Source organism: Chlorocebus sabaeus, chromosome 15 (genome assembly GCF_047675955.1).
Source record: "Chlorocebus sabaeus isolate Y175 chromosome 15, mChlSab1.0.hap1, whole genome shotgun sequence".
Taxonomy (NCBI): Eukaryota; Metazoa; Chordata; class Mammalia; order Primates; family Cercopithecidae; genus Chlorocebus; species Chlorocebus sabaeus.
The window spans coordinates 47,209,212-47,235,544 of NC_132918.1; the positions used below are offsets into that span (position 1 = coordinate 47,209,212).

The window sequence follows — 26,333 nt, forward strand, 5'->3', positions numbered from 1 at the left end:
GGAGAACTTGTTAGAAATGCAAATATGTCGTTCCCAGATGTAGGGAATCAGAAACTCTGGGGTGGGATCCAACAAACTGTGTTTTAACAAACTTTCCAGGAGGTTCTGATGCACTGAAGTTTGAGAACTGCTTTGCTAGGAAAATAAAATTGAAATGTTGTTCCTAGTTTCATTTCCTGTTTTCTCTTATTTCTTTCTTATCCCATTAGTCTCCTATGGTGAAAGGGGGAGGGTTGGAAGACCATCTCCCTTTACTAAAGAGTCTTTCTTTCACTGTCTACAACACTTTGTAATGTCTCCACCTCTGGTTTGAGAAAAAAATAAACTGTGTTTTATAAACATTACAAAGTAAGAAACCATTTGTTTATTCAGTATACATCTAGTTAGACATCTCTATCTCTACGTTTCTTCTGTCAACTTCCTAAGATGATTGCAAGGAAGGGTGTTAGCTATGTATAAGCTGATGGCTGAGATAGGTTCTAAAGAAAAGTTATCTATTATACTGTTAGAAATCCCAGAGTTTTGTGAAGTGTGTACATTGTGTATATGTGTATGTGTGTGTTTGTATGTGCTTGCATGTGTGTTGTGTCTATGTATGTGCATGTGTGTGTACATGTGTGTTATATATGTGTGCATGCATGTGCTTATGATGTGTATGTATGTGTTGTTTGTTGTGAATCAAGGATGGATTGTGGACATTAGACACCCCACTCTGATGGAGGATCTGATGGTTGGAACTTTCTGGCAGTTTTCATGTGACTCTATCCTGTGAGGAGAGGGAAACTTTGAACAAGGCATCACAAGGTGAATTAGCTTCATGGACTACTTTCTACTTTGGAATTTAATAAGGTTCTCTTAATTGGCAGGTGCCCCAGATCTGTTCTGAAATCATTCTGGGACTCTTCACCAAAACAAATTGATGGTGAGCTAGCACAGAGCAATAAATTGTGACTTTTTAGTAAGACCTATACTTTCCTTAGTTTTTTGAATTTAAAAAGTTGGTGGGAGAACAGAGAAAGAACAAACTCCCTCACCAAAAACAGAAGGCATTATATGTTGTTACTTTTTGTTCCATCCCTGACTAATCTCAGAGCAAAACTAAATTGCTAAAAAGGAAAACATTAGGAAATGCATTTTGGTATTTGAAGTTCAAAACCATATTATCTCTCTAAATTCGTGTTCTAAAAGACTTTTCTAAAATGGGAAGGGATAAACATCAAATAAAAAGTTAAAAATTTTGTAGATGCAGTTAAAATATGATCTTTGTGAATACTATCTTACAGTTAAATGTTGTTCACTGATTTTGTTTCCTTAGATTATTTTTCAGACTATTTCCTTCTTCTTTATGCTCACATTTGAATTCCTAGTTCATAATTTTTTAATCTGAGTGACTGAAATAATAATGTCACAGATTCCCTGCCTTAAAGTCTTGCATTATACAAAGTTCTAACGATGGTAAAGAACATTCCTCCTTGAGCATTATTCCTTTCATCTTGAAATTCCTCCACTCAGATGTTCTAAATTGTCCCTTATGTAAATATAAACTAAATATAATGTTAACTTCCTCTCGGTGTCTTCTCTGTCCCTCAATTCTCTTTTCTGTCTTCAAATAATTATCTCTAAATGCTGGTTCCTCTGCTCTAAAACAGAGCAAATCTGCTTCCCTACAAGAAACTCACTCGGTTTTTCCTCAAGACCACCTTGTTAACCACTTCTCCTTCCTGAACACTCGGCAGTCCTCTGTTGAGCTAAGGCCCTTTGCCTGCACTGCCCTAAGTGCCCATCCCAAACTGCTTGATATGCATCATTGACACTGGGCTCCTTGATTTCTGTGTACCTCTTCCTAAAATGTCATACCGTCTTCTCTACTTGGTGAACTCTTACACATCCTTGAGAACCTCTTCTATTAAGTTTTTCCAATACTGTAGTGGGTGGAGTTAGTTGGTCTTTTCTTTAGGGTCCCTTGAAACTTTGTACATTGCTTTGTGAGAGGAAAACCAATGGCTTTTCTATCTGTTAAGATGCATTCAGTTTCAAGTAACAGAAACCCTGAGAGAAACAGAATTAAGCAATAAAGACATTTATTATCTCCCATAACTGGAAGTCCAGAGAAAAGTAGTCTTCAAAGCTATTTGATTCAGCACCTACTTTTGTCATCAAAAACCCAGGTTCTTTCCTTTTCTCTGATCTTCTACCTTCAGTGCTGACTTCAACATCAGGCTGGCAGTGAAGTGGCTATGGCAGTGCCTGGTGTCCTAACCGGGCCCAGTAATATACTGGAAAAGAAGAGAGCTCATCTCTTCTGTGTCTCTCTTGCAGGATGTGAAACCCTTTCTAAGAAGCTCCCTAGCAAATTCCCTTCACTTCTTATTGACAGGAATAGGGTCATGTACCCATTCGAGAACCAGTTATCAGCAGGGAGAGTGAGAACATGCCTGGAGCTGGAGTGAGTTCAACTTCCCCTAAGCATATGGCTACGTGTGGAGGGGTGGACAGCAAATAAACCAGGGCTTTGTGGGGTAAACAAGGATCGACATTGGACTGGCAATCAATAGGACCTGATACACTTACCAGGCTGAAATATGATGTTATATAATATTACATAGTTTGAAGTTGTATCTTTTTATTTTAGGGAATTGGCAATGCCTCATTAATCTAGATTATTCTTGGTAGCCACTCAATGCAGTGAGAGTGAAAGAACTGCAAAACTCAGTTCTCCTACAATCTTCATGTGTTAACTACATTTGCTTTGGACTCCTAAATTCTTCCATCATGTAGCACTTAAATATAGACCTTTGTAACAGTCTAATTAGGCACATGTATATAGTTGTGCTTGCTGCATTGTGCAACTCTGGGGAAGCTCTACTCCTATAGGAATGGAGTCTAAAGCAATCTGGCCAGAGTTGTGCCAACCAGCGGGGAACTCTGTGATGGTGTCTGAACATAATTATAGTGCTGAACACAGTCGAAGAGATTAAAATCCCCTTAAAACACTTTTGCGTTTTAAAAAACATTCTGAAATCTGCTTTAAGCTTTTTAAAAAAGTAAGTCCCTATCTTTTATTTCTCTAAGAAAAGCCACTTTAAGAAAATGCTTCAGTATCATGTAGAATGACCGTCAATAAGATGCAAGGGAAGTTGGTTATGAAATGCAGACTTCATATAAAAAAATTAGTAAATACTTGTTATACCTTATTCTTACTGGAAATTAGGATGGCAGGATTTGGCAGAAGGGAAGGGGCTGGTAGGTTAACATATTTTAATATTTTAAGGACAAAATCTTATTTTATTCATTTTTATAATAACTCCTACAAGCCCTAGAGCAATGCCTTGGGTGTCTGCAGCCTGAACAGGTAATAAGAGAGTAATAGAGTAAGGGACTGGTGTTTTTCTCTTATTTTCAATGTGGATAATAAAATGAGAGTCAGTTCAGGAAGATAAGTCTCATCTTTCTAATGTTTCTTGGTTTGAGTGCTCCTGAGGCTGTTTCCTCCTTCTGTCCCCTCTCTTCTTTCTTGTCTCACAAACATCATGCTATCAACTGTATGCCCTGCATGTGCTATATAAGAGTTACGTTGAATACTCTGCAAGGACAGGGACATCATAGCTTTTGGTGTGATGTTCCTTCTTTGTGACACTCAAAATGTTGGTAACTGACTGACTACATAAATTCGGAGGATCTTTTTCTTCTTGACTCCAGGGGAGCTTGTGGACTTGGAGAAAGTTGGGCTATAATTCTGCCCAAAGTGCTTGGCTTTTCTAGAGGAAAAAAGATAAAGAATAGCACAGAGCCTCTACCTTAAACAGTCTCATTGTCTGGTTGGGGAGAAAAAGCCAAGATCTGTAAAGCGGCACTGAATAATATGTCTTTATAAAGCTGGTCTCTAAAGTCTGTGGTTCAAACAATAAATGCTGTCAGAATGCAAAGATGAAGGACTTCAATGAGCACAGACTTTATCAGGGTTCTGGTGCTCACAGGTGGGACCTAAGAGGGACATTTTAGGATAGTGAGTGCTTTAGGAATGAAGTCTATTGTCTATGCTTTCTGTGGGACTTGTATGCTGTGGAGAGAAGTCAGGGTTCACGAAAGCACAGGTGCACCCTGCTGTCACCCTAGGTATCCAGACGCCCAGACTTGAAGGAGCACGGGATGCATCTAGACTAGAGTTCCTTCCTAGAGAAGGAGATGCCACCAACTGGCCAGGGGACAGATCTCAGAGAAGTGTCGTGTATGTGGGACCCGCAACCTGCGGCCAGGGCTGTTTGCACATAGATTGGGTGGGTATCCCTTTGCAGGGGCAGGCTGGCTTCTTTTCTCCTCCAGCAAGAAGGGGCCTGGTTTCATGGTTTACCAACAAGAGTGGTGCTTTTGTACTGTTCATAAGCCATGGCAGCCAGTCTCCTCTTTTCTTCTTCTATGAACAAATGATTTCTGCTTTCTTAATCTTGTATCTTTGTGTGGTATAAAAATAACCCACTCTCATGGACATTTTCTTTCTACTAGCAGTCCTACTTTATCTGTCACCTACTCATATACAATATTGTGTCAGTGTACTTTAATTCAACACTCCATATTTCTGTCAGCATACGGCAAAACACTGAGTAGATGTTTCGCTATAAAAAGCATTATGAGGCTCTATGGGTAAGTAGCCTCTGACAAATAAGGATTTTCCAGCTGCCGCTACTGCAGCGAGCATGCACAAATGAGTGCATGGGTTTTTTAACCAGATGTGCTAGGAGGCTGAGATCTTCCCACTGGCTCTTAACATCTGGCAAGATGTTGTTTCTTCTCAACCCTTGGGGTCTGGGGAGAAGGAGGGCTGAAGCCTTTTGGCAAGTGTGTTAATTTGGGTCCTCCAAGAAGCAGATGCTGGAAAGAGATTCATTGTACAAAAGATTTTCATTCCTTTAGAGAATGTGGGGAGTGAGCATGAGGATGCCAGGACAGCCGTCAGGTTTTGAGGCAGGCCCAATCCTGTGAAGCGAGGAAAGGAAGGAATGCTGGGTAGGAAATCTTTAGGCTGCGGTGCAATTCTAAGAAGAGTTTGGCAAGATTAATGATGGGTCCCTGAGCCATGGTTGCCCTTCAGAGGAGTCCCCATCTCCCTGCCTTAGTATCCCTGCTGTGTTTAATTGTCGGCTGGGAGTCTGACCTCAGTGTGAAAGTGGTGATGGATTCCAGAGCACAGAAGCTGAGACCACTGGCCAATTGCCTCCTCAGAGTGGGAGATCTATCTGAGAGGTACGTTTTCATGAATATTACATCTGGTCACCTCCGCCACAACGGCGGCAAGCAGCTTCCTCCGTTCACTTCAATGTGCTTCTTCTCGAAGGATGAGGCCAGAGCTGGTGCAGAGGGATAGTCAGGGCCATTTAGGTTTGGAGGTCTTGCATGAATTTAACCACTCTAGGTACCAGGCAGTCACTATTATGACAAAGACTTGCTTTCTCTGCTTGGGAAGTAGTAGTGGACACTTCATGTTTATTTCTTGTTGTTTCATTGAAAGTATTTTGTAAAATAGAAAACAAATGGCTCACCCACTGGGAATTTCAAATGACATTAATATGGGTTCTTTCCATTTAGGCCCCATGCGGATAGTATCTTGTGCTTCCCTTCTTTGTAGAAGTAGAAAGAGCAGTAATGGTGTCATTTGTGGTACTTACTGAACAACTTTTAGGAATTAAATCCTTTCTAGGCAAAATGTGTTGAAAAAATGATGTTCTTATGCAAGCACCCTAAGCCATATAGAGTGTAGATGATCTATCTTCCCTTCTTGCTCCTGACTAGTTTTATTGTCGTCATTCAACACTGAGCATTGAAGGTTGCCTACTGTGCTGTGGTGATCAAGCACTCAATGAGGGCTACATATCTATCACTTATTTTCTCTTGCTCCCAGAGATTAGGATACAATTTTTCTAATTACTCTAGAGGAGTCAGCCAAACACTGAAGCAGGAATAATAAAATAAAAATAATCTTGAAAGAAATCTGTTTGCATTCTCATCTCTCACTGATTAGTTCTCAACATTGTTGCCAAAGTGTTGGTGGTTACATGAAAGTCTGATTGTTTTACTCCCCCTGCCTAAAATCTTTCAGTAGTTCTCCATTACCATTGGGTTAAAAATCAAAACCTCTCAGCAGGAGACAGGAGCCTCTTTATGACCTGGCTCTGCCTACGGTCTAGGTCTAGAGTCTCTCTCTGTCTCTCTTTCTCTCTATTCTTTTTACATCACTAGTGACTCCCTAAATGTACCAGATTTCTTACGCCTTTCTGTATATATGCATTGTGTTTGTAAGGTTATCACTAGTGATTTCTTACACAGTACCCCAACATTTTTCCACTGGTAAGAACCAGCCGAGGCAAGACAATCAGGAAGCACAGCCCCTGGCTGAACAGCCACTTGCCAATAGCCAACTCTGCACACAGGGAGAGCATAGATCCTGATCTACACACAGGGAGAGCATAGATACTGGTCTACACACAGGGAGAGCATCCCAGTGAACTCTCAGCTGTCTCTGCTCTTATGTGCTGCTACCCACACGTGCAAACTGGATCCCTACTCATTCCGATTCAGCTCATCTGGACAAATCTATGCGACCTTTTAAGATTCGTCTCAAGCTTTGCATAATTCAAAGGGCTTCAGAGTACCTCCTGTCTATACTCATGTATCACAGAGTGCTTCCCAGCGATCATAGCACATGTCATGTTGTATTATAATTCTTTGCTCATGAATCTTCACTTCTACAAACGAGCTCCTGTAAGACTAGGCCTGTATTCTTATTTTATACCTATAAATATCTGGTACACAATATGCACCCCAAAAATGTTTGACTGAAGAAATAAAAGGTTATTAAAGACTAGATTCATAAGAGAGGTAAAATCTCCAAAATTAGATATTTTAAAGAGTGAACTCTGGATCATTCATCCCAAAACACATACATCAGTCCTAATTTTAAATTGACAGAATTTAGGCTTCCGATGTTTCTTTGTTGCTTGTTAATAAATCCACATTTAAAAAGCCCACAGTTACCAGATTGCCATGAGCATCTTACCAGAGTTTAAAAACTTAAAAGTCAAGGACTGTCACTCAGGTTGAATTGTTTATGAAAAGGAATGTGGTATCATTAGAATGCATTTGGCTACAAGTAACCAGAAACTTGATTCAATTAGAATCAAGAAATTAGAGAATGTATTATATCACACAGCAAGAAGTTTAGAGTTAGGATAGCTCTAGGGCAGGCTGCTTGATCTAGTGGCTCTGTGATGTCCTTCAACACCTAGGCTCTGTCTTCTGCCAGTGTCTTAGTCCTACCCTCCTCAGTATATTGGCTGCATTCTTGGACTGGATCTACTTATGGTCACAGATACCTGCCAGCAGAAAAAAAAAAAAAGAACTATATTGCCTTGGTCATGTCCTGAGAGAGAGAACAAGAACACCTCTCCCCCCAACCATGGGGTATGACATAATAAAGTCTGATGGGGATAACTGATTTGTGCTGGTCTGTGGACCAGAAACACTCCCAGGGGAATTCCACCTCCTAACTGATTAGATGACTCAGTGTCTACCACAGAGCAAAGATTTTCTTCAAGGATTTGGATGGATAGGAGTTAGGTGTCTTTTCTCTCCAAAATTGGTAGGTCCACTAGGAAGAAAAAAAATGGGAAGATATGCTGAGTATTCAAGCAATGGTTCTCACTACAAATGTTTTAACACTATATTATGTTGAACTGGTACCCATGCAAAAGTGAACACTTTTCTAAACCAGGCAATAAGCCAACATGTTCTCCTGTCACTTCTGAAGGTTCCAAATCATATAGGTTTCCAATAGTGGCATTTTAGATTGCCTTCCTCCAGTACCATTATTTATTCCTTTTTTTTTTTTTTTTAGGCCTCATAATGGGACTAATTTTACGATATGCTACAGCACCAACTGATATAGAAAGTGGAACTGTCTATGACTGTGTAAAACTAACTTTCAGTCCATCAACTCTGCTGGTTAATATCACTGACCAAGTTTATGAATATAAATACAAAAGAGAAATAAGTCAACACAACATCAATCCTCATCAAGGCAATGCTATCCTTGAAAAGGTAAGGATCCTGTTGGTATTATATTTTTGTTTTACAGTATAAATAATTGCATCATATTTGAGCCTTTATACTTTATATATAATGCATTCACACACACATATATGCCTATTTTAACACCACTCTATTGGAGACATTAATTGACTAAGGAGTCAAACCCTGAGTTAAACTCTTATTACAAGCTGAGTTGTCTGTATTTTTTTTCCTAGAGGTTAGGAAAGAAAGGTTTTCTTTTTTTCTTTTTCTGCAAGCCACAGTTATATTTGGTTAAAAGAAAATAACATTCATCAACTCTGCCTTTCCTGATATTTGACTCAAGTTTTCACGTTTTCACACATGTGTTTTAAGCACCGTTGTACATATTGCTAGCTGAATGTGCAGTTCAAATCTTTCTTAAGCCAAAAGGAAAATGGAGTAGAAATAAAAATATTTTCACTTGCAAACCTTGAAACCTAGGATGACTGGCTTTTGGCTACCAACACAAAACACTGGCCACTTGGCTATTTATAAATACACTGACATGCAGTCAGTCTCAAGAAATCGTGACTCTATCAGTTTGGTTAGGGAATCTTAGGTAGAAAAAATTGTGAAATGATTCATCTTTTAAAAATAGTTTCATAATTGCAAATTTGTGAACTGTTTCAGTTACTGGAAGGAAAACTTTCTTCTGCTCTCAGGAATCTGGGTCAGAAATCAGATGAGGTTACCTTTTGTGGTGCCTTGTACACCCTGGATCAGTCTTTGGAATAAGTGAATTTCTGTTTAACAAGTGTGTACTAGGAACCAGGATCTCACATCATTTATTTGAGATTTTTTTTTCAGATCAGAGCTGAGAATTTTCTGACATTATGGAAGTCTATTGTTTCACTTTTATCCCATATGTACTTAGTTTTTATGTTCAAACACAACTTTTTTTTTTTTTTTTTTTTTTCCATTTTAAGAGGTTTGGGGCAGAAGGGGAGGTACTTGGCCTGCCATTTTTCTCAGTCAAGATGACTAATTTATAATAATTGTTTTCATATTATCTTCCACTAGCACATTTTTAGATTAACTTCCCCTGGTACTTGGTGAGGGCTTAGGAAAGTCAAACTAATTATAATATTAGCCTAAATCAGACTTGGGAAAGTAAAGTGAAGCACAAAAAAAGAAAATTATATAACGTATTTCTGAAATAAAGAGGAGCAACTTCCAGCTCTGCCACTGCTTTTGGATTATTTGTTTTGGATTATCTCTCCCATGTGTTTCTTTCTGTTTATATAATAATAAAAATTGTCTCTTTTAAAGTAAATATTTTTTAAACTTGTTAGCAACATAGGATTTAAATTAAAATACATTCTTGAGTTTTCCCTTTGGTTAGTACCTGGACAGAAATTATTTCTCTCCTCGCTCTCCCACACATTTTTATCTGCATTTCTATACAGCAGTATTTCTTCAAACAGGTTGACATCTCTCCTTCCACCAAATGCTGATAATTATCCTTGTTGCTGTAGCAATTATGTTCTCGAACAGGATTGCCAATAAATGTCTGATCAGAAGTTTTGTTATTGAATTATTGACATATTTATTCCTTCATCAGCATCCAGAGCCAAATGTTTGCTTTTGAAAAATTAAGGCAAGAGATGGAGAAAATGTCTAAGTTGCTGGAGCCCTCTTGGTGTTTTCAGTGAGTGGATTATGAGCTCTGCAAGTTCGGTACATAAAATGTTTACTTGACCTTGAGTGGCTCAAGTAGTTTCTAGAAGAACTTGTCAATCATGGCCTCTGGAGATGGGAATAGGTGACTCAGCAACCTGACTAAGTCCTCCTCTCATTGCTGGTATAGAAAGGGGCATCTACTGGCATACTTCCTATAGTACATGACTTTAAGGGATTTTGTTTATAAATATCTGGAGTGTGTCACAATGCGCATGTGTTGCTTATGTGCCAATGCTGGGGGACACTAGTTAATCTGCAAAACTGAACAACCCATAGCCTGTCTTCCTTACTGAGAATTCTCTTTTGGGAGGCTTATAAGGAGGGAACATTGAGTAATGGTTAAACAAAATTAGGGTTAGACAGATCTTCCATCCCCCTTCTGTGAGTTTCTTAAGCTTCCTAATCCCCAACTTTCTTATTTGTGAAGTGAGGAGCTTAAAACCTATTCTTCAGGATTGTTTTAATGTTTAAATGAGGTGATGTATAATAAACTGCCTGGCTAACGTGGGGCCTTTACATTGTACCATTGTTACTACCACTACTACTACTATTAGTACTACTGCCACTGCACTACCACTGCCAGTGTCACTGCCTCTTCCACTACCTCCACAAATAATGCTACCATTGCTACTATTAGATAATGTTTGAATGCTTAATATATGCCAGGAATTAATAAAATGTGTATTTATTTTATTAACTCATTTAACATTCATTTGGGGAGATAAAATCAATGTATAATGGATATTTCTATATAATTCAGTCCTAAATTGTATCACATGAATTATGAGGACTATGAAACTTTACAGATTCATTGTTGTAGATACTTGAGCTTATTACATAGGCTTCTTGGGGAGATGGCACTTGAGAAGGGCTTTGGGTAGATAGTAGGGATTGAACTCAGAAAGGCCGTCAGGGCAGGGTGCATTGGAAGGTGAGACAGCAGTAAGTGAGTATCCAGGTAAGAATTGATGAGGGCTTCATGCTTCTGGATGCTTTGGATCAACAGAGCCTGCTTGATCTGTAGGAACAGTGTGAAGAGAAGAGCCTAAGATTCCAGGATTTTAAGCCTGGATGAAAGAATATGAGGTTCGTTAGGGTAAAAGTTTGGGGAGGAAAGACTTGAGGAAGGGGTGGGTGAAAATGCCCTGGATCTGCACATACATATCCCGTAATTTAGAGCAAGAAAGAGACCCGACCTCATTAAATTGAACCTCATCATTTTATAGATGGGCAAAACAAGAAATTAAGCACTAAAATCAATTTAAGTCAGTGGTTCCCAAACTGTCTGCACTTTGGAATCATTGGGAAGCTTCAAAACATACTAATGACTGTGTTCTGCCTCTGGGCTTGTTATTTGGATGATCTAGGGAGTATCAAGAGTTTTGGAATTTTTAGAAGATCACCAAGGTGATGCTAATGGGCACATGAGTTAGGGATTTAAGTCCTACTTTGAGTTCAGGTGAAATGGTGAGGAGAGAGATGCCGCTTTTGTTCTTCCTTACTTCACATCCACTGATGCAGATGTACCAGCTCCTTTTATTTTGTTCACTCAACACAACAAGAACTTTTTTGCTTCAGGACCTCTGTACCTGTCATTCCTTTTACCTAAAATGGCCTCACTTCTACCCTTTGAATGTCAGCCACCTTCACATTCCTAGAGTTTTGGCTTGAAATACCATCTCTTCAGAGAGGGCTTTGCCCCTACCATTTTCTCACACTGTATCCTCCCTCCCTTCTCTCTCTCTCTCTGTGTGTGTGTGTGTGTGTATGTGTGTGTGTATATGTTGGCAGGGGGAGTCACTGCGTGCCTGTCTCTTTCTCTCTTATTTCATAGTATTTGACATCATCTGAAATTATACATGTATTTGCTTACTTTTTGTTTATTAGCATTCTTACATTGCTTATTGTCCACTAGACTGTAAAGTTCACAAAGGTAGGGACCATACCTCTTTTACTGACCAATGTATCCCCAAAGCCTATCCTGGTGCCCCATGCCTAATAACTGCTTAACAGTGATGAATAAATAATTGAATGAATCTGAGATCTTGGCAGAGCACATATGGCTAGAGAAATACACAGCATTTGGAAATTATCATTCTTGGAGTTGGTAGAACTGTAGTGTCCTGGATGCTTAATGCTTGTAGACACCTGACACATTCTTTAAGCTTAGCTGTGCGTATATGGAAAATACATTAATGTCTAGAGAAAATACATGGTGAGTTCAGGGTCCCACTACTGGTTAGAGCAGAGATAGAACTTGGACTATAGTACTTAATTCTGAGTCCTAAGTAAATAATTGTACCCCACACTACTGGACAGGCTCTCTGAGAGGCCACATGGCCAGAGACGGGCAGGGCACCTGGGGCTGAGACCTAGGGTGTCTCACCGTTAGACAGGCAGAAGGAGATGACCAGTGCTGGGAAGAGTGCAGGGAAGTCAGAGTTGAGGAAGAGGTCTGGCTCAGCAGAGTCACGGAAGTCAGTGTGGCCCCACTGGGTCCTTTTCCTTTGTGATGTATTTTAAAGGGAGTATTTGGCCTTTGTTTCTAAAAGTTACGTGATTTGAAAAAGGGTTTTACTCTTAGAAAAAATGTAGTTTAGCATCTTGGATGAAATTTCTGACTTCAGGATTTGGAGAGGCTGGAATGAATTTTTGTACTGTGTAATCACCTCTTAGAAGATTTAATAAGAGCGCGTGTATTTCTGGGATGGTTAGGCATTGATGTGCTTAGAGACAGAACTGGTTTGCTGGCTCTGTGAGTTCCTTCCAATAAGAAGGTATAAAACTGGAAAAATATGAGAGTTGTTGGCATTTATATAAACAGCAACGCACTGTGATTTTATGCCATGTTTAAACATATAAAAATTTCAGGAAACACCATATGCCAAACTTGTTTTGTTCATGCTCAACATAGATAAAAATATAGAAAAGAAAAATATTTTCACTTAAAGATTGGTGAAAACAGTATTCTTCTATATGTTATGAGCAGATGATGAACTCAAAACAACCTTCTAAGAGGATAAAACTAGACCATGTTGCTCTGTATCTATTTAGCCAATGTTTCTAACCCCATTTGTCAAATTGTTCTGTGTATACAAGATACCTGCAATTGGTTGTAGCCCTTTAGGGCCTATATCCTATTACATGATAGTTTTGCAAGCATTAATTTGTTATGTAATATTTAGGAATACCAAAATGTCTACCAAATATTTCTGAATTTTATGTCAATAGGAAGTTCAAAACCTGCCTTTGAAGAGAAGATGATAAAATAACTTTCTCTCTCATACTTTCACTCATTTATTCTTTCAACACGAATGAACCGAGTTCTATCAAATTCAATTCTGAAATAAGATGTGGTCTCAAGGAGTTTAGTAGTAAATCAGAGAAAAACATAGCATATGAATAAATGAATGAGTAACACTAAAGGCAGGTATCAAAAAAGTGGGACAAGAACCACAGGCACCCAGAACAGGACAATATAATATGGTCTCTTATTAGGGGTAACAGGAAAGATTTCAAAGAAGGGCAGTTGATTGACTCTGGTGATAGGGGTATGTGTGGTGTGGGGGGGGGGGGGGTGGGGATGGGGAGGCATTCCATGCAGAAGGAAAAGCATGATGTGGTTGTGGGAAAAGAGGTAGACAGTATTCCAGGAAAAAAAAAAAAAAGGCATTTCCAATTTGTTGAAGTGTAGAAGACCAGTGAAACCTAGGACTGAAAATGAAGGCAGACCTTGATTTGTAAGCCCCTGAATGACAGGTTGAGTAATGCCCTCTCTATTTGTAGTCAGAGGAGCAGTGTAACGTTGACAAAAGCAAAGGGACAGTGTGCCTGCTGTGTACAGGGTAGAGAGTGAAAGCAAAGAGACAGGTGAAGCCCAGACTTGGATGGTAACCAAGAGGTAGATGCAAGAAAAACAAGGAAGGAAGGTTGTGAAGGGCTTGGCCCAACTAGTCAGAAGAAGAGGAAAAACAGCTTCCTCTGCTACCCTGGTCATGTGGGTTCACAGAAGGGTGGTGAGGCAAAAATGTGGAAGTTAAAAGTTAGAAGAAGGATTTTATTTGATTTGTTGGAGAAAATCACAAATCACAAATATGGTGGGTTTTTTTTTTTTTTTTTTTTTAATTTTAAAGACGAGTCTTGCTCTGTCACCCAGGCTGCAGTACAGTGGCACGATCCCAGCTCACTGCAACCTCTGCCTCCTAGGTTCCAGCAATTCTCGTGCCCTAGCCTCCCAAGTACCTGGGACTATAGGTGTGTGCCACAACACCCAGCTACTTTTTGTATTCTTAGTAGAGATGGGGTTTCACAATGTTGGCCAGGCTGGTCTCCAACTCCTGACCTCCAGTGATCTGCCTGCCTCGGCCTCCCAAAGTGCTGGGATTATAGGTGTGAGCCACAGTGTCTGGCCACAAGTATGGTTTTAAACTGGAATGAATGAATCCATCTATTTCATCATTAATTTATTCATCACTGATTTAGCATGTTAGGTGTTTATAATACTCAGTTGGAAAGGTCAGTGGGCCATTTGGCTGGAAAGGTCTTGCAGATACAGTAAATTATCAAAAAGTTGTCAACACAGTTAAATTTACGCTTCCTATCACTCATAAATAAGTTGACTGTAATGTAAAAAGTCAAAGGAAACTACCCAGCGAAAATTTTGCCAAGTCTTCACTTCCTGTGTGACAAGTAGACACTATCGCTTGGTGAAGGAAGTCATTTTGAAGTAAGTTACACTGCCGAGCAATCTGTTCTTTCTATTCTTTCAATAAAGAATATTGTCAAGCTGCAAATAGGTCATCAGAGCTCATTTCAATTGTGTTGATAATACTACATATTTTAGAGATATTTTAATGAAGCCCTTATAGAAACAGCTAACCACAAGACTTTTAAAGTAATTTTGTTTTTGAAGCATTAAATAGATTAATTTTTTTTAGCTTTAAATAAATAAATCAAAGTCCTTTTTTTCTCACTATCTAACTTTTCCTAATGGTGATTTTGATTTTTCATCATTCAGTTTTAATTCTTATATATTTATTTGTAAACTACGTTTGCATTTTCTAGTCTTTTCCTTTACTTGAGCTTCAATAAGGCCAGGGGCAAACCTCTTCCTGTAACAGGAATAGCTTGAGCAGAGAGAGTCACTGGGCCAAGAGATAAATATGTATGGTTAACACTAAGACACTCTTGGGGAGGATAAAGAAAGGACTGAAAAGAAATTTAAAAAAAAACTTTTCTAGGCACACTGAGAGAAAGCAAGCTTCACGATGATAAATCAGTATTGGGGGTTTGGAGAAGCATTTGTAGGATACTATCAATTATTCTTCCTTTCCACAGAGAATAGGACTTCATGATTTGTGTTTCTCTATCATGACATGTCTTGGCTCTTACCATGTGAGATGGTTCCAGAGAATGTCAAGTTTGGCAGTAAATGGGATGAGGCTATTTGGGCGGATGTAGCTCCTTTCATCCTAAACCTTATTTAAGAGATTTGCTGTTAATAAACAAACTAAAAATTTATTTGCTTTAGCTGTTTTCTTCCACTTTCATTCAACTTTTTGGCAAAAAGTTGGCCTGTGAGATGACCTCAGAAAGATATTTAAAGACTCTAAACATTCCACTTGATTTTGATTTAGTCATTGAACAACACAGAATTTCTTCATTCCTTTAGTCATTCAAAAAATATTTATTTATTGAGCACTTGCCATTTGCCAGGCATTGGTTTTAGGTGTTGCAAGTATGGCAGTGAACAAAACAAGATCCCTGTGCTCATGGGGTTTAGCTTCCTGGAGGGGGATAGACAAAGGAAGTTCAGCACAAGCATTTGTAATCCAGAGCTAAGCGGAGGCAAGTGCTATGAAAAGCAGTTAGCAAAATTAGAAGGTTCGGAGCAAAGGGTCTTTAGATATGTCCCGTGGAGAAGGCCTCACTGAGGGGAAGTCGGAGCTGAGACCTAATGAAATGGGGACTACGCCATGCAGAAATCTGGAAGAAGGGAATTTCAAAGCAGAGGACAAAACTAAGTAACAGTAAGTGCCTGTGCCTTCTGGAAGGCAGTTTTTTGTTTGTTTGTTTTCATTTTTGTTTTTGTTTCCTGCCAGCTCTTTGCCATTTTACTCATGAATATTCCAAGATCATTTTTTATATATAAAAGGTTTTAGAAAAAAAAATTTTTTATAGTAGAGAAGGGTAGAGAAGGCCAGAGAAGAAGAGAGAGATCAACTTGGAATAGGACTGGAAATCTAGAAACACAAGGATGCTCTGCTCCGAGGGGCATGAGGTGCCATGAGGTACCATGGCCACTTTTGAAAGCTTGCCTTCAGAATGCACCATGCAAATACTAACTTCCAAACTTTTGATTATGCACTCCACCAGTAAAATGCCTTTGAGCATATGCACCCATATGCTTTTTTATTTACAAGTTGGATGTAAGTACTACTGTATCAATATACTTTATACATTATAAAGCAGATATCAAACTAGAATTTAAACGAAATATAAACAGAAGTTCCAGTATGTCCTTTGCACACCAAAATCATCCTTTCCATTCTCTAGGATATGGACACTTCATCTTAGAGACCAATATAATCTTATATTTTGTTAAAATTTTATTTTTATTGTAACTATTAAATATTTTTGATAACTATCTTTAAAAATTCCACTCTTTTCTGAAATCTTTTTTTTTTTTTTTTTTTTTTTGAGACGGAGTCTCGCTCTGTCGCCCAGGCTGGAGTGCAGTGGCCGGATCTCAGTTCACTGCAAGCTCCGCCTCCCGGGTTCACGCCATTCTCCTGCCTCAGCCTCCCGAGTAGCTGGGACTACAGGCGCCCGCCACCTCGCCCGGCTAGTTTTTTGTATTTTTTAATAGAGACGGGGTTTCACCGTGTTAGCCAGGATGGTCTCGATCTCCTAACCTTGTGATCCGCCTACCTCAGCCTCCCAAAGTGCTGGGATTACAGGACTGAGTCACCGCGCCCGGCCCTTTTCTGAAATCTTAAATCCTGTACTCTGAGTCTTGCAGCACCAGTATGGCCTGGTTGGCCTGACGTGAGGATGTTCTTAGGGGCTGATTAGCTCTGGGAGAACACTCATCTTCACCCCAAATGTCCCCATGCTACTATACTACAGTATCCAGGTCTTTTGTCTCATAAGTCTGCAGTCTCATGGCTCCACCTGTCATTCCCCACTGCATTTTAGCTGAGTTGTTAATATTTGCTTCTATAATTTTTTTTTTTTTTTTTTTTTTTTTTTGAGACAGAGTCTCGCTCTGCCGCCCAGACTGGAGTGCAGTGGCCGCATCTCAGCTCACTGCAAGCTCCGCCTCCCGGGTCCGCACCATTCTCCTGCCTCAGCCTCCCGAGTAGCTGGGACTACAGGTGCCCATCACCTCACCCGGCTAGTTTTTTGGGTTTTTTTTTTTTTTTTCGGTAGAGACGGGGTTTCACGGTGTTAGCCAGGATGGTCTGGATCTCCTGACCTCGTGATCTGCCCGTCTTGGCCTCCCAAAGTGCTGGGATTACAGGCGCTTCTATAATGTTTTGATTCATGTCTGTCTTCTCAATGTCACTTATCTATAGTCTCACTAGACTGTGGGCTCCAGGACGGCAGAGACTAGGTCTGTTTTGTGGTCACATTTATTCCACAATTCCTGGCAAATGGTGAATTCTCTGTGGATCTTGATAAATGAATGGATGATGTAACCAGGTATCTATCATTCTCTGCTTGTCAGGAGCTCCTTTTCACTGCTACTCTGTCCTGTCTTAATTGCTGACTATTTTGTAACCAAGCATCTACCTCAGATTTCTCCTCAGGGTGAATTCTGTGTGCTCTGTGATGGCTGTTTACTACTCAGAGGACTGAACTGCTAAAAAGTCTGCTCTCCAAATAATTGCTTAGGGATGGGAGGAGGCGGAGAGAGATTCAAGACAGGGAGAGAGGGAGAGAAAAGGAGGCTGAGCAAAGAACAGAAAACAGAGAGAGAGTGGAAGGAAAAAAACGAGATTTCCCATTGTACTTTACATCTGAGTAAATAATGTTTACAATAGATCATTCAATTCTTTTCCCCATTGTTTTGTTCTTTCTAAAAATATTACACTGTGGCAAGAGTGCACATTTATCATTCCTGGTCTCCAGTGAGTAGTTATTTAAAGTTCCACCCACCTGCATTTCCCTGTTCTCTCCTGAGGCCATTAGGAAGCTCCTGGTTAGTAGCAGGTACAGCCTGAGGTAGGCTCCACAGACAACTGGGCACGGGAGGGGACGGGACCTACAGAAGCTGCACATTCAGCTGGTTGTCTCTTGTTGCCTTTTAAGCTTGCCCGGAGTTATGGAGTCTCCCAGCTGCTCCCTTCACATCCATTTCTGATCACAGGGCTAAGTGGGCTCTGATTTATCACGTTCCGCCCCAGGTTGGGGTGCGTGGAGCAAGAATGTCCTGCAAATTCAGGTGGTCTTCATCTTTCTTTCTAACTGTCACATAATGGGTTCCCAGAAGAGCAGCGGACCCTGAGGTAGTGTGTAGTGAGCAGGACGTTTATCAAGTGCCCTTGACACTGACACTTTCAGTAGAAGAGGAAGGAAGCCTGAGTGGGTAGAGAGAGAAATAAAGCTGAGATGCAGGCCCAACGATTGTGGCTGCCTCCTTGGGAAGCTGTGGAGCTAGAATGAGCCTTCAAAGTCATTCTCAGTTGGACTCAGAAGGCTAGGCCTCTAAAACACCAAATTGCTCTGTTCTTTTGTGTGGGTCACTCTGGGAAGGGCATGACCGTGGGTGAGTTGCTTCTCTGCAGTCTTGGCAATCCCTGAAGGGACTGACAGCGCTCCCTGCAGCGGGGCAACACAGCCTTCATCGAAGGGAAGTCAGGGCGGCACAGCACAGTGCCAGGCACACTGACCCCCCATAGGCTGGGAAGCTTTATCTAGATTTTACACCCGAGAACAGTACCTAGATGATGAGTTAACACATAGTTGGAGTAAAATGCCTGCAGTGGAGTGCTGGAGCAGGCTTGTCCCAGCTTTTGAGAACTGATCATTAAATATTCAACAATTTTGTGAGCCTGTCGAAAACTTGAAATGGGCCATGATAGGAGTATTTATACCACAGAAATTGGCAAATGCTACAGATCAGGGCTTGTGAGGTTTTATTTTTGTTTTTCTCCAGACAGATGGTTTACAAGCCCATCACTACATACAGGCTTACCTAATTTCATTTTTAGGAGAATTGGAAATATCTAAACACTTCATTTTTCACCTCCCCAAAAAGTCCTTTCCTACTTGACAATTGTCTTAAAATTTTACTGTTAGAGCATCACATTTTCAGCTCAAACTCTGACTGCCTCTAAGATCACATGGCGAAGTGCATAAGGTTCTACAATTAGACCTAATTGAATCTCATCTCTGCCACTCCTAGCACTGAAATCTTTGGTAGGTTAATTTCTCTGAGCATATTTTTTCTTATCAGTAAAGCAGAGATTATTGATACTACTTTAGAGAGTTCCTTTCAGAACTAAAGAGAAAAGTTATGTTTAAAATTAGGCAAGTTGTAACTATTAGTCTACTTCCTTTTCTCCTTCCATAACATCTGTCCTTAGTGGGCATGGATTTCCCCTTGGAGTAAGAAGTCTGAGGAGGGCATGATGGAGAAAGTTTGGTGTTGCTTTTTATCATACCATTTAAAATGGTGCTTAAATGCATTTAAAAAATGTGCATCAATTTAATTTTAAATCATGCTTTCTGCTGATTTCAGCACACACAGCTTCCCGCTTTACCCCAGTCCCCTCAAGGGTGCCTGCTGTGACTGTGGTCCTTGCTGACTCAGCCCTTGCCAGTCCAGCTTCCCCAGGCCAGTTGCTCCCTGGTGAGGTCATGTGATGGGGGAAGTTGTATACACACTTCAAAGCTAAGGTCTGAAAAAGATACTGCAAACTCAAAAAAAAAAAAAAAAAAAAAAAAAAGGTAAGGCAAAGAAAGAAACTCTAGGATTGAGATGCTCCTGTATATTCTGAAGTGATAGAAAGCAGTTTCTTTTGCCTGTAATAATAAAAAAAAAATAGCCAATATTAAGATCTATTCTAGATTGGAAAAAAAGAAAAAAAGAAATCATTGTTGATGTGCAAAGTTTCAATGGTTTTGGATGCATGGCTCCTGACACCTGAGGAATGAGTAGCTCTTGGTGAGATGCAGGACCAGGCTCTTCTCTCATGCATCTAGTATCATGTCAGTCGTAGACTGAAGTCACATTATTATGTCAATACCACAGCTAGTGAGGGGTGGTAGAGCAACCCCCACATGAATGGCAGACTTACAAGGGACCAGCAGCAGCCAATTCAAGTGTGCAGAAAACGAGAAGGCCTGGAGTCTGGGCATCTATGTCCAAGGGTAGGAAACCCAGGATATATGGTGTTGACCTTAGCAAAGAGTCACAGAGATAGCAAAGGTGAGTTTGTGCATCAAGAATCTTATGCAAAGCATAGGAGAGTTTCTAGCCATTGGTGGTTTGTTGCCATGGCAATGATCTAGAAAACTTAGATGTCCTCGATGTATTTGCATCCAATGAGAACAAATTCAGCAGTTGAGTGGGTGACCTGAACCCACTTATGAGTAGGAGATGGGATACTGAAGTTAAAAGGCCAATCTCTGGAGCCATATAACTTGGATCAAATGCCACTTACCAGCTGTGTGATCTTAGGTAAGATAATTAACCATCCTATGCTTCAATTTCCTAACTACTTTGTAGGGCTATTGTGAATTGCAAATGAGAAAATTCATGTGAAGCGCTTAGAATAGTGTCTGGCTCATAGTAAGTGCTCACAGTATATTAACTGTTACTTGTTATTGTTGTTATCAACAAAGCAATGGACTTGCAATTAGAAGCTATGATTTGAGTCAAGGCCTTGGCTATTTACAAGGTAGGTAACCCAGGGCAAATGACATACCTTGTAAACAGCTAAGGCCTTAACTCTGAGCCTGGTTCCACCTCTGTAAAAATGAGGTGTGCATACTTAACTCAAAGGGTGTTGTAAAGAAACAAAAGAGACACTGTGTATGAAGGAAACTTTAAAACTGTAACAGCCTTATGGAAACTTTTTTTTATTACTTACTATTATTATTAATTGGCAAATAGTAAATGTACCAGGTTATGTGTGAGGAAGTCAAATCCTAAACTTCAGCCCCACACAAGTTATAATAATGACAGTGTATTTTCTTTTCCATGGAAATTTTTTATTTACAAAGGCTTCTCCTGTTGCATTGTCCATTCAGTCTCACCATTATTCCATAAGACAAACAGATATGACCCACATTACAGAGAAGGAAACCAAAGTTCTGGAAGCTTAAGTGATTTGGCCAAGTTTGATTTACAACAGAACTAGGATTCGGACCAGGGCTTCTGACTCCAAGTTCAATGTCCTTTCTACAACTCCATGCTGCCAAGTTAAATGTTTAGAATTATGTAAATGTTTTGGTCTTAATTCACCACTTAATTTTGCATGGAGTCATAGGCACTACCTACCTCCAATGAAATAACAGTGTTTATATCTGTCATTTTTGCTTGTATAGTGTTCACAATGGGGCATTTCTAACTTCTAGCATTTTAATGACTTGAAAAGTAATTATAGCTTTGTGGTATTCTAGTCTTACCAATTCTCAATGATAACTTGTTATTTTTCTCTGCGTTGTTCTCCCTTCACTGTTCCTCTGTAATTTAGTTTTGCTTCTATGAATTTCAATGAAAATGAATATATTTCAGTGATCATCCTCTTTTTTTTTTTTTTTTTTTTTTTTTTTTTTTGAGACAGAGTTTCACTCTTGTTACCCAGGCTGGAGTGCAATGGCGCTATCTTGGCTCACTGCAACCTCCGCCTAATGGGTTCAAGCCATTCTCCTACCTCAGCCTTCTGAGTAGCTGGGATTACAGGCATGTGCAACCATGCCCAGCTAATTTTTTGTATTTTTAGCAGAGATGGGGTTTCTCTATGTTGGTCAGGCTAGTCTTGAACTCCTGACCTCAGGTGATCCACCCACCTTGGCCTCCCAAAATGCTGAGATTACAGGCCTGAGCCACCACGCCTGGCCAATCCTCCATTTTTTAACTGTTAACATGCATAATACTAAGTTTTCTAGTTGGAGGGATTTGCCACAGACTTCCAGTAATTTTTGAAAAGAATGAAAATAACTCAATAGGTTTGGACATTCAATGAGTGTTTATTGCTCACCTGCCTGATTCTGTATTAGGCCTTTTCAGATATTTTATCACACTTAAAAGTCATGGCTGGGCATGTGGTGGCTCACACCTGCAGTCCGAGCACTTTGGGAGGCTGAGGCAGGTGGATCACTTGAGGTCAGGAGTTCATGACAAGCCTGGCCAATATGGTGAAACCCAGTCGCTACTAAAACAAAAATCATCTGAGCATAGTGGTGTGTGCCTGTAATCCCAGCTGCTCAGAAGGCTGAGGTAGGAGAACCATTTGATCCTGGGAGGCAGAGGTTGCAGTGAACCAAGATCAAGCCATTGCACTCCAGCCTGGGCAACAGAGTGAGACTCTGTCTCAAAAAAAAAAAAAAAAATTGTAACAAGTCTGAGTCCCCAGTTCTTAACTTATATTCTATTTTCAGCTTTTATTATCCCTTGATCTTTAAAAGATAATTTTTAAAATATATTGATTTTCATTAGTAACTCCATTATATTTGTAGAATAACTTCATAAATGGTAACTTTACAAGATATTCCTTTAGAATGACAAGAAAGTATTTTACCTGAAAGAATTAAAATAATCCCACAATATTATGCAACCACTATAAATTTTGGTAAATTTCCGTCAGTCACTTTACATATTTTTTTTTCTGTGTAGCTTAAATCAGATGGTCACTAAAGCTTTGTAACTTGCTTTACTCACTTGTTATCATAACCTCAACCTTCTCTCAGACTTTTAAAAATTGACTGTAATGAATGGAAATGTGCTTGATTTTGTAGTTGTTTCTAAATTTTCACTAATATAAATAATACTTCAGTGAATACCTGTCTGTATAAAGATTTTCCTGCATTTTGAAACATTAAATAGGCTATTAAACATTAAATAACTATCAGATAACAGCTATAAAATATTTATTAGAATAAATGTCTTCTGGGTCTTTGAAAAAGTGCTGGAAAATGGCAGAAGAGCCAACTGAAATCAACAGGAAAAGGATTAATTACCAAATACCTATGAATTTTCCTAGGACAATTGGCTGTCAATATGGAAGAAAAAGAATTAGATATCTATCTCACATCTTATTGCAAATAAATCTGAGCTGGATTAGAGATTTAAGTAAAAATCAAACTATACAACTTTAGGAGAAAATATATATATGACATCAGTATAGGAAAATATTTTTAAAGATATCACCAAAAGCATAAATAATAAAGTAAAAATGGAATAAATTTTACTACATTAAAATAAACTTTTGCATGAAAAAGATACTATCAACAAAGTTAAAAGACAAACTTTAAAAGCTTAAGGAGATCATGAGAATAGAAGAATGTATTTGAAATCTAAATAACCAAAGCAGAATAGTAACCAGATTACATTAAGAACTAATCAATAAGAAAAACTAATACTGAGTAAAAGAGATCAGAAAATTCACTGAAGAGATACCACAAAGGCCAATAAATGAGGAATATATGTTCCTTTAATTAGTAATGAAAAATTTTAAGTAAATGATCATGTGATATCATTTCATACTTACCAGATTGCCAAAAATTAGAAATTTGTCAATACTAAGTATTGGCTAAAATCTGGGGAAATACTCTTATACTTTACTGTGGGAGTATAAATTGGTATAGCCCCTCTAATTTGGTGATACCTACTAAAGTTGAAGGTTTATATACCTCATACCCTAGCAGGCCCACTTCTAGGTATTTTCACTTCTGGAGAAACTCTCACATGTATACACAGACTTAAGTACAAGAATATACATTGCAGCATTCCTAGTAATGGTAACAAGAGAAGGGAAAAAAATCAAATCATGATATATTCATCTCATAGAACATTACACAGCAATTTAAGTGAGTGGATGAGATTCACTTGTATATTAATATACATAAATCTTAAAAACTATGTTGAATGCAAAAGGCAAGAGGATGCCTTTTATATTCAATAAATGTAAAAGGGTATTTATGACACAATTTTAAAATAAATATACAAAAATATTTTAAAATTAGATGGCTGTGGTGGTATGCACCTGGGGGTCCTAGCTACTTGGGAGGCTTAGATGGAAGGATCACTTGAGCCCAAGAGTTCCAGGTTGCAGTGAGCTATGATTGCACCACTGTACTCCAGCCTGGGCAACAAAGCAAGACCCTGTCTCAAATATAATAAAGTAAAAACACACAAGCAATACTAATTATGGTTTATGACCACACACATATGAAATACATAAATACAGTAATGGAAGGAAAGGGCACTGATGTCAGGGCACTGCTTATTTCCGGGGCTGGGTGAGATGAGGAGGAACTTCAACTCTAGCATATCATTTAAAACTTGTTTGAGGTGAAGTTAAGCACATACATAAAATAAGAGAAAAACGTCTCTGGTTTAGAATTTCCAAGCTTGGTGCTGCCTCTGAACAAGTTGGACCTTGCACATGTCTCTCCATCTCTCTGGAGGATTATATTAGGTCAGGATTTTTGTTTTGTTGTTTTTTGTTTGTTTGTTTGTCTTTGAGATGGAGTCTTGCTCTGTTGCCAGGCTGGAGTGCAGTGGCGCGATCTTGGCTCACTGTAACCTCCGCCTCCCAGGTTCAAGCGATTCTTCTGTCTCAGCCTCCCGAGTAGCTGGGACTACAGGCGTGTGCCACCATGCTGGGATAATTTTTTTGTACTTTTAGTAGAGACAGGATTTCACCATGTTGGCCAGAATGGTCTCCATCTCTTGACCTCATGATCCGCCCACATCAGCCTCCCAAAGAGCTGGGATTACAGGTGTGGGCTACCGCACCCAGCCGATACTAAGTCAGGGTTTAAAACCTTTTCTTTTCCAAATGGCAAAAAGCCCTTCATTCAAAGAAAATCTAACAAAGAAAGGACTTCAGAGTGTGTCAAGCAGGTGAAGTCAAAACTGCTAAGACAGGAATGGAGGGGGCAGTTGTCCCCACTTTCCATTACTGCCACCCTTCTCCTCAACTAGGTGACCTCTAAGGCAGCTTCTCCCTCTAATGGCCTAGCTGTCAATGCACTGGCTGTTAGTCTGCACGAGGTATGACCCATTTCTTTGACAAGTGCCTGCCACGTCTGAGGGCTCTTCAGCAAGCACCTGGAGAAATGGAAGAATGCTTTTTACTATGAAACCATCCCCTAACTTGCCCTGTCCACAGATTTGAATGTCTTGAGTAAAATTTCTCCCCATTTTAAAAGCATTCATTTATTAATTTTGCTGCTCTTATCGCCTCTTTAATTTTCTTAACTTAGCACATCTTCATTATTTTGGCCCTTACCACTCTGTTTCCTGATGTCCTCTCCTACCTCCTTCCTCCCCTTTTGCGGCCTTTGTCCTTTTATTTCCCCTCTCCCTTGTTCCTCCTGTTCATCCAAGAGCCATTTATCAGGTTCCTGAAAAAGCCACTGCTCAGCCTACCCTATGAAAGGCCCAGAGCCCACCTTGCCATCACTCATTCTTTCCTTAACCTCCTGTACCCACTTCTTGGTGTAAGTCAGTCAGAAATGATCAAAAACCACTTCCTAATTATGAAACCCAAAGGATTTTCCCTTGGTCCTTAAACTCCTTTTTTCAGCAGCTGACATCAGAGCAGGGAAGGTGGAGTCGGTTCCTCCCCATCCATTCTCTGAGCCAGGTGCAAAAACAGGTCCACTTCGAGGGGTTGCATTCTTACATCTCTTTCTGTTTATTGAATTTCAGATACATAGTCAATGATTGGGGAAAATTATGACTCAAATGCAATATTATGAAATTATTCTGAAAGAGTGTTTGATGTTTATCTGAAGTTCCAATTTCACTCAGTATCCTGTGTTTGTATTGCTAAGCCTAGCAGCACTGCATGAGAGAGTGGCAGCTCCTTCTCATCCTCCACCTCTTTCTGGCTTTCTGCAGCCCTGGGTTTCATTCTCCTTCTGTCTCTGATTGTTGTCTCTCTCCCTGGTGGGGCCACTGCGTCCCCTCCCAGCATTCTGTCTTTGATCCTTGGCTCTTTTTTATGGCACTCACTTCCCAGATATCCCATCTATGCTCATCAACTCATTTTTTCCATACTGATGATTCTGGATCATTTCTCCTTGGCCCTGATTTTGCCACCAGGTACATACTTCCGAGCGGCGTACAGGCACCTCCAACTTAGTGAGCAGAAGCCTCCATGGGCCCTCAGCCTTTCTGACCCTCTTACTCCTGGTGAGTCAGCTCCTCCCCAGCCATATTCTCAGTCACTCACCCAGGTACAGAAACATAGGTTCCTTATGGAGTTTTCTATTTTTACCTCTAGTTTACCCACAAACCCTGCTAGTCCTCCCTGCCATGTGCCTGGCTTATTTTAAGAAAACACATGTTGAGTGAATGGATGTCTCCT

General features: G+C 39.8%; 1 protein-coding gene across 1 annotated transcript in view; it reads left to right on the plus strand.

Annotated features, from left to right (window-relative positions):
• Positions 1-26,333, plus strand: part of SLC9A9 (solute carrier family 9 member A9) — a 592,312-nt gene that overhangs the window by 8,071 nt on the left and 557,908 nt on the right. Inside the window, exon 2 of the mRNA XM_008008833.3 lies at positions 7,889-8,091. Within this exon, the coding sequence (XP_008007024.1) occupies positions 7,889-8,091 (203 nt within the window). The remainder of the gene's footprint in view (positions 1-7,888; positions 8,092-26,333) is intronic.